This window comes from Styela clava, chromosome 7 (assembly GCF_964204865.1).
Source record: "Styela clava chromosome 7, kaStyClav1.hap1.2, whole genome shotgun sequence".
Taxonomy (NCBI): Eukaryota; Metazoa; Chordata; class Ascidiacea; order Stolidobranchia; family Styelidae; genus Styela; species Styela clava.
In genome coordinates this window covers 630,765-640,788 of record NC_135256.1, presented here as the reverse complement: position 1 = coordinate 640,788, position 10,024 = coordinate 630,765, and the positions used below count along the sequence as shown (strand labels likewise).

Below are 10,024 nucleotides of genomic sequence, written 5' to 3'. Positions count from 1 at the left end.
CGGAGATGTACAGACATTTCTACTGAAAGTGTTATCGCGTATTATTTGGGTGGAGCCTCTAATCTTACTTTGAAAGAGACACGTCACTATTTTGCTATTTACGATACAAATAGCCCAAAATGTTGTTAAACCTGCCAGGGGTCAGAACCGGATATATCTCGGTTTTGAAAGATTGGCGGTGTTGGCATCCCAGATTTATGTAAATGCTGGATCATTCTTATACATATTTTGAATAATGATACCAAACTTAGGTAAATTGGATGCGCTACATTTTTTCGCTGTTTAGGAAAAGCGTACCTTTGGTGAGACTAAGTAAACACATAGGCCTATTTTGTTTTATATGGGCAATGATTATGAGTTAATATTTCTAAGTGGTATGTGATGTCTCACTTAGTCCATCTATTATCTAAACATAGAAATATATGGCACTGCAGCTGGAGTTCGGCAGGCTATGATTCTTTGCAATCGGGCCGCGTTTCTTGTTTTTCTTTTTGTAGTTGGCAATCACGGGAATTCTCTCCAGTTATCGGCCGTCCTTTTTTAAATTGGCTGTTTAATGTTTTACACTTAATGAGTTTTTGATTCAACAAGAATTTACACTGAATTTATTTCCATTATTTTTGCTCGGAATTATGTTTGAGTGTCAACTCCGAGTTCAAAGTGATTTTTTTCGTGTATTCGGGGTTATTTAAGCAGCTTATTTGGTAACGGACGGATCAGACCGGAGTTTGTCTGGATACACGATTGAAATCGTGAAATTTAAAAAAATTGAAAGTTTTTATTGCCATAACGGATTATTAAACCAATTTTTAGAGCTTACTCAGTCGAGTATACTTTTTTTGCTCTTTTTTATACTCTTTTACATTGTTATGACAGTTTATTTATTATAACCAAAATTATGGCTTTAAGAAACTAAAAACGCATCTTAACCTAAACACAAGAACATGCAACATAATTACATTGAGTCACTATGTATAGCCAAACTTAATCGGACTACCGTCTAATACTCGTAACGGCACGTAACTAATGCAGTAAGGCAAATGCAGTCCGTTGTCGCTTGACGATAATCAGTGATCACAACACAAAGAACGATAATGTAATAATGACGGAATATAAACAAAGTGTAGCACACTGCAACAGGAATAACTGAACTTAATTCTCATAACATTCTCCCCGTCTATATTTCAAAACCATAGCGTTCTGGTGGAACACCAATGTTAGTTCGAGTTGAACGACGTGTGGCAATCCTTTCATTATTAGCATTGTCAGAGCTAATTGGAATTTCAATTTTGAACTCTTCATTTCGGTCAACGTTGCATCCATCATTTAGTGGTGACGCATTAGTACTTGTTTCACTATCTTCAGGAGAAAAGTCTTGAGACTCTCTATCGTGACTTGAAGATCGTTGGGAGACTGGACAAGGGGACAAGTCTCTTAACGATACCGTACTCTCCCGCCCATCAGAAAAACGAACTCGAGCATATGCGGGATTCACATTTTTTAGTTCCACTTGTTCAACCAAATCGTCATTTTTGTGCGAACGAACGAATTTCCGCAGAAAAGCATGTTTTGATTCGCACAACCAGGTAGGCAATGAATGACCACTGGGAGAGCGGTGTTGGAAGTTGAAAAATAGTTCATGTGGAGTTGCATTGACTGCTGTGCAAAGCAAAGATCGGAGCGATTGAAGAGCTTTCGGTAACACATATTCCCAATGTGTGATAGGCAGATTATATGTACGCAAGCATAAACGCACGGCTTTCCATATGATTCCATTGAATCGTTCAACTTGGGAGTTTCCAATTGGGTGATAAGGCGAGGATTGACTGGTGGCTACACCACGTTTCAGAAGAAAATTCCTTAGTTCCGCAGACATAAAAGATTTTCCTCTACCAGAGTGTATATAACCAGGTAGTCCGCACAGAGCAAATAATTTTTCAAGGCAGCTTATTACTGAAGCGGAAGAAAGATTGGTGCATGGAAATACAAATGGAAATCTAGAATATTCATCGACAATGGTTAGCATGTATACGTTCTTTGTCCGCGATGGCAAAGGTCCCTTGAAGTCCATACTCAGTCTTTCAAATGGCCGTGTGGCCTTGATTAATGTGCCATACGGTGGGGAATAAAATTTCGGTTTAAGTTCCGCACATACGCGGCATAATTTACAAGTTCTTTTAACGTCATCAGTCGAGAAAGGCAAATTTTTCGATTTGACGAAATGTAGAAGTCTTGTGACGCCCGGGTGACATAAACCTTCGTGTATTTCTTGCAATGACGTGGGAAAAACTGATGCGCATGCAGAACGTGTTAAAGCATCAGGTGCGGCATTTTGTTTTCCAGGTCGATATCTAACGTCGTAACTGAAAGAGGCTAGTTCCAGCCTCCAGGACTGAATTTTATTATTCTTTATTTTGGATCGACGACGGTTATCTAGCATGAAAGAAACCGATCGCTGGTCGGTCACGATAGTGAATGGACGTCTTGCCAGAAAATGGGCCCACTTTCGCACAGCTTCAATGATTGCCGTTGCCTCCTTTTCTACAGCAGGATAAAACCTCTCGCTCTTCTGTAGAACACGCGACCAAAATGCCACTGGTCGCCCTCCTTGATTCAGTGTGGCTGAAATTGCAATTTCCGATGCGTCGCATTCTACAACAAATGGAACATGCTCATCAATTGAGCTCAAAGTGGCATTTCCGATTTCTCTTTTTAGTGATTCGAAGTCTTGTACTGTAGCGCAATCTAAAGGAAATGTTTTCGCTTGGCGGAGTCGTCGCATTTTGTCTGAAAAGTTTACAATCCATTTCGAATAATACGCAAAAAGTCCAATTATTCTTTGCAGAGCGCGACTATTTGTTGGAGGTAGGAGTTCTCTCAATGAAGCTAGGCGTTCGGGATCTGGAGCTACTGAATTATTACCCACTGTATATCCCAAAATGTTAATTTTTCGTACACTTGATACTGTTTTTGCATCATTTAATGTTAAATTGTTTTTCTTAACAGTATCGAGAAATTTCTTCACATTATAGTCATGCTCCTCTTTTGTATGTCCAGCTATAGTTACATTGTCGAGGTATGGAAATGTATCTTTCAGATTGCCTTTTTCCACAATTTCATCCATTAGCCGCTGAAAAGCTGGTACTCCATTGGTCACTCCAAATGGAATACGATTGAATTCCCAGAGTTTACCATCGCCTTCAAACGCAGTGAAAATTTTATCTTGCTGGCATATTGGAATCTGATGATACGCGGATTTCAGATCGTAGGTGGAAAACCAGGAATATCCAGCAAGTTCGTTAACCATATCATCAATTCGCGGCAATGGATAGGCGTCTAGCTCTGTATAAATGTTTATCGTTTGTGAATAGTCTATGCACAATCGTCGTTTTGAGGTCAATGGATCCTTCACAACTAAAGACTGTGCTCTCCACGGCGAAGAACTTGGCCTGATAATTCCTTCGTTGTACATTCTCGAAACTTCTTTAGCGATGAATTCTTTGTCTAACGCGCCAAAACGGCGAGATTTGACAGCTATCGGATGACAATTTTTCATGAGATTAGAAAATAACGAAGCCGGGGTGTAGTTTGCAGCAGCTCAACCACATACTTTTGATTCATATTGAACTAGAAGTTCAGGACGAGAGCCGTTAAAAGGGAAAATGACTCTTTCATGTTGTCTTTGAAAGTCCTGACCAAGCAATAAATCACAACAAAGACCTCGAAATACTTTAAGAGGCACTTTGGTATATGAACGAGTACCAATTATCATATCAGTTAAACAGGATCCAATAGTCGTTCCTTGCAGATGCTGGACAGCCATCACTACATTTTCCTGTGAAGGCAAAATTTTCAAACGTAGCATTCTCGCAGTCTTTTCGTTTATAAAAGAGAGAGAGCTTCCGGTATCTATCAACGCAGTTGTATTGCGACCAGCTATGACAACTGGAAGTGTTGCCGGCAGTAAACACCGTGGTGCTGATTGCAAATCGTGGACTGATGGATTTACTGACGCCGTTATAGATGAAGAGTCTCCAGATTTATTCATCTTTGATCGGCAAACTTTGGCAAAGTGGCCTTTTTTATCGCATTTGTAGCAATTGGCATTGCGTGCGGGACAATTTTGACGATTGTGGTAATTATATCCACAGAATATACATTTTCGCCCTGTTATACGGCCAGTTACTATACCTTCATTGTCGAAAGAGGTTCCGGAAGTGGCCAATGCCGAAGGTTGCAATTCGTCGATTCGAGATGCTTCATATGCTGACGAATTACGTTGCGCCAGATCAAGTGATGAAGCTTGTGAAAACGCTAATTCAAGAGTCAAGTCCTTGTTTTCCAAAAGACGTTGTCGGATGTTATTTGACAAAATACCATTGATAAAAGAATCACGTATAAGTTCGTCGCGGTACTGCGCGGCAGAAACATCTTTAAAATTACAATCTTTACTTAGATTACGCAGAGTTTGTAAAAATTCGTCGATAGATTGACCAGTTTGTTGCTTTGCCGTAACTAGCAGATGTCGTGCAAATATTTCATTCGGCGTCTTGACATATAAGTTATGTAGCACTTCCATAGCTTTACTATAAGCGTCCACATCTTCAATATATTCATAAACATTGTGAGATACTGAGTTGATTAGCCTCTTGAGTTTATTCACAGACTGGCCCTCTTGTACACTCATCTCTAATTCTTCAATGTAGTTCTCAAATGTTTTTCGCCAGTGCTTCCATTCCTTTGCCGCGCTTGGAGAATTCAGATTTAGGTCAAGTCTCACTGGTTTCATCGATGCATCCATATTTAAGATTTTAGTTTCTTAAATTGTTATGACAGTTTATTTATTATAACCAAAATTATGGCTTTAAAGAAACTAAAAACGCATCTTAACCTAAACACAAGAACATGCAACATAATTACATTGAGTCACTAAGTATAGCCAAACTTAATCGGACTACCGTCTAATACTCGTAACGGCACGTAACTAATGCAGTAAGGCAAATGCAGTCCGTTGTCGCTTGACGATAATCAGTGATCACAACACAAAGAACGATAATGTAATAATGACGGAATATAAACAAAGTGTAGCACACTGCAACAGGAATAACTGAACTTAATTATCATAACATACATGTATGTAAAAAGCCGTTAGCTGGTCCGCGTAGGAAATGTGCCATCTAAACCAGATTATTATGTTGCTTACAGTTCGAGTTAATATAAACTTCATTAAAAATAACGTTGAACAAAAGATACTCTAACCTTTACCCCTGACGTTTGACTCTACTGCTGTGTTTATTATGATGTTATGAAACTCGATGCCAACAGCGGAAATTGTTAGAAGCGTAGCAAGGTTCATTCACAAATTGTCATCGTATATTGCTCAAGGGTTTTGCACAAAGTGAATTGTTTTCATTCAGATTCAGCAATAACACTCTATATTTGCTAGACATATATTTGCGCATAGCCTATACATGGAAGCACTCGGCATGATCGTTTTTCGTATATTATGAGGCATTAAATCCATTTTATGGAGTCGTACATATTATGCGTTTGTTCAGACAGATTTTTTAGAGCTGTGGGATGCGGAATACCACTAATTTGCCTTAAAACAACCTAACATGCATTGCCAAAGTGCTTACACGAGTTTCAAATTTTTGTTTCATTTTTGGAATGTTTTCCCTATACTTTACAATCTACACCGCTGATGTTCTATATTAATACTAAACAGTGAAACGCTTATAAAAATGTTTTGTTGATGGAAACCAAAGGTAGATTTTACGAATTTATGATGACACGAATCCAATGAGATAGATATTCGAAAAAACTTGAGATTACAAACTCCAACACTTGCATGATGTATTCTGATGTAATTAATGTTATTAATTCTTTGTGATTCAGTTGTTCAATGTCCAAAACCTCTTTGTCATTGATCCTGTTGTAAATTCCACTTTGTCATTCTCAGTTTCAACCATAAACATAAAAATCAACCTGAGGTAAATCATTTGAAACACTTCAAGTGTTGAAGTTTCATTTCATCGCAATAGATGGTGAGTTTACTACATTCGAGACTTGTTTAATTTACTTACTGAACATTATTTTATTGAAAACTGTAGGATATGAATTCTATATTTATCCCGGGGAGAGGAAAGTCTTAAAAAAGCGTAATCATACATCAAAGCACGGCTTCTCGTGCGTCACAGTTCATGTCCGGTATTGGAACAGATAGGGTCCACGTCGGGTATGGGTATACAGATTAATTATATGGCGAGACCGACACACATCACAATCACGTGGTAGAATATGATCTAGTCGCCTTATCGACTTTCCTCTCAGAATAAATATGAAATTTTTATTTTTATTATATTCTTGTCCTTACCGGTGTTGTGCTGATTTCCATTTGTGAAAAACAGTTTTCTTTCCAATACCCCTCACCACCGGTTTATGGTTTTAGTCTATTAATATCCCCAGCGTATCATTTCTTTCATTATTTCACATATTTCCTATTATTTTGTATGATATATCTGACGAACCCGAATCTGATGTTTTAAAGGTTTGAAAATGGAGCAGGAGATCGGGCCAGCTGTGTCGGTGTCAGAGACAAACATAACTCATTCCGCTGTGGAAGACTTGAGCGTGAATAACGCTGCAGAAGTTTCCGTGACAGCAGAACTTTCAGATATTGCACATGTAGACGGGGTATCTGTGATAGCAGTACAGGCGACTGTGACAGCTAGAGCTGCCGTTATTTCTGCGGAACAATGCCACATCGGTAAGATAATTCTTTCTGAAATATTGTTTCAACTAATTGTTTTCTCAAATTTTTTTTGTAGCGCCCCCTCGTACGACTTTTTGATTAACAAGTGCCCCCCTGATTAAAAGTAGAAATAAATTTATTCTCTATTTATTATTAGTCTAATGAGATGTGCGAGCCGGGTGAACGACACCAAATTTTCAATATCCGGCTTCATTTTAGTCAGAAATAGTATTACCGGTATGTATTTTTGACTTTGTTAAATGCGATTCCTCTCGCTATCTAGAAGTGCGGTCAGGGCTGTGAAATCCAGAAAAAACTTATCACTCGATCCCGCAAGTGAGGATATTTCAATTTTGTTCATTTTAACCCGCTGGAAACCTCATAATTTAAATTCGTTTTAAATTCACAAATTTAAATTTACATTCATGTGAAATCACAAAGTAGAACTAATCTATCTTCTTAGTTTACATCGAACAATGTCTGATGTATAAGCAAAATTATATCAATAGGCAATGATATCATACTTCATTTAATTCATTTTAACTTAGTTTTCCATTTTTAACATACTAGACAGTGCTTTTAATTAATACCTAATTGACATATGTGACTATATTGCAGCGAGTAACGAGACAAGTTTGCAAGCTGAGGAGGTTTCTATTTCTACTGAGCAAGCAAACGTTACGACAGGGGAGGCAATTATCTCTGCAAATGTACTTCAACAAACCAACATTAATGGTAAATAATTTTTATACCTCTTGTCAAACTTACTTTGATTTTGGCCTACAAGTCGCATTCTTGTGTTAGAGGTCTTAACTTACTAACCCTGACCAATTTTTGTATTTAGTTAAATTTTTAAGCACCCCAACCTACTGAGAAAAACCCTCTCTTCCAATATTTGGTTAAATATTTAAGCACCCTAAGTTAGAGTTGACCAAAACGAATCGAAAAATCGAAATTTTTCCAATATCAAAGTATTCGAAACTTTTTTGGCAAATGATTTGAATAATGATAGTTAGAAGTATGAACGCTTTACCAGGATAATTTTCTGTGGCACAGAATATTCAAATCCATGGCCCATGACTTGGATGCGTCGAATTATGGAAAAATAAAAATATTAATATTCTAAAATATCACAGTGAATACAGTTGTCCTATATTAATTGTATGCAAATTCCTTCATACACCAAGATAGCATTCTTTTACTTGATTTTATTTTGAATGTATTCGATATTTCATATTCGAAAATATTAAATTCGAATGTATTCGAAACAGTGAACTATTCGGTATTGGCCATTCGTTTATTTTTTTTACCCAGGTTCAATGCTATCAAATACGATCACAAATATAACTAAAAGGGCATTCATTTTATAGGTGACTATAGTATGGTTCGGCCGAAACTATACCATAGTAACCTGAGGTTGATCTGTTTCATTATCCATCATAAAATTACAGCCTGGTCGCACTTGACCTCTCTGCTTATTGCTTTGACTATAAAAAACTGATCAATGTAATATTGCAATCTGTAGAATTTTATCGCAACTTGGAATTTTGCCAACGGCTTGAAAATAATCTCGAGCGGGTCAAATTTAATAAATTACAATGATTGCAAAATTGAAAAGCAATTCTAAATTTGGTATTCCTATTTGGGAACAAACTCTTCGTTTAGGAAACACTGGTCTAAAATATTGTACACTCATGTTTAAACTAGTTTTACTGATTGACTCAGAACTTCATCTATTGCAGAAAAGTTAACTGAAGTAATCTTATCCTGTACAAGTTTTTTGCCTAATTATTGATTAGTCAGCAAATAAATATTTATTCGTTGAATTTCTTGAGTATTAAATATAAAATGCACTAGCCATAGATTATAGCAACGTTCAGGGCTGTGGATTTGGATTCATGGTTTGGAATGAATGTTTCTACCGTCCTTAGTTAGTAATCAGTAGTTGATTTGTCCAGCCTACTTGGATACGCAGTGGGCACACAAAAGTATTAGAGCCATAAAAAAATTGAAAGAGGTCGGATTGCAAAAACTTATTTTGTAACTTTTATCAAAGAAATGTGTTCTTTAATTTTCAGAAACCAGCATTACCGGGGCTGCGGTTCAAAATATGTGCATAGAAAGTGCCAAAGATGTTTCGGTGATCTCTGAACATACAGAAATAGCGTCGCAAAAGGCAACTGTCCAAACAGTAGAGGCAAATGTGTCTGTAACCGAAGCTCACATCTCGGCAGAGACTTTGCAACAAACCAACATAACTGGTATGATTGTTTAAAAGCTTTCTATATATTTTACAGAGAGGGGTTCAAAACCAGTGACTCTCCACATTTTTTCTGATATATTCCTTCTATTATTAGGTACTTCTTCCCTATTCTTGAAAACATTCAAATTTGCAAAGAAAATTAAGCTTTGAATGTGGTATTATTATACGTGAAAAAATACTGTAATTAGATTTTTACCAAATTAATCTAAGACTATCTGAATACAAAGTAACATTTCTGTTTTTCCTTTGTGTGAAAAAACTCCTTAGTTGAGAAACGATGACGTAATATATCGTGCTTTTATATTTCCAGGAGATTTCATGATTAGATCATAATTTTTAGTTTTCAGTAAAATTACCTAGAGTGATCTGATCCCTTAGAAGTATTCTAATCATTTATTAGTCGGCAAGTTAATTTTTATTCGTCGAACTTATAAAGAAATACAAAAAATAATTCCAATGACATTAGATAACACCAAATAATGGGAATTTGGGTGTGGATTCGGGGTCATGGTTCTGAGCCATCTAAAGTAATCTATTATTTGATTTAAGAAACCATCATTACCGGAGCTGCTGTTCCAGATATGAGCATAGAAAGTGCAAAAGATGTTTCGGCGATCTCTGAACATACAGAAATAGCCTCGCAAAAGGCAACTGTCCGAACAGTAGAGGCAACTCTCTCTGCAACAGAAGCTCATATATCTGCAGAGACTTTGCAACAAACCAACATAACTGGTATGATTGTTTAATGTTGATTAAAAATACTCATTTTTTCAATTTTTAATAACAAAATCTGTACTTTTTATTTCCAGAAACCAGCATTACCGGGGCTACTGTTCAAGATATGAGCATAGAAAGTGCGAAAGATGTTTCGGTGATCTCTGAACATACAGAAATAGTGTCGCAAAAGGCAACAGTTCAAACAGTAGAGGCAAATGTGTCGGCAACAGAAGCTCATATCTCTGCAGAGACTTTGCAGCAAACCAACATAACTGGTAAGATTGTTAAAC

General features: G+C 37.0%; 1 protein-coding gene across 1 annotated transcript; it reads right to left on the bottom strand.

Moving 5' to 3' along the window:
• Positions 1-3,598: 3,598 nt before the first annotated feature.
• LOC144425076 (uncharacterized) lies at positions 3,599-4,801 on the bottom strand. The gene has a single exon (XM_078114345.1). The coding sequence runs from the start codon at positions 4,799-4,801 to the stop codon at positions 3,599-3,601; it is 1,203 nt and encodes a 400-aa protein (XP_077970471.1).
• Between the last annotated feature and the right edge of the window lie 5,223 nt (positions 4,802-10,024).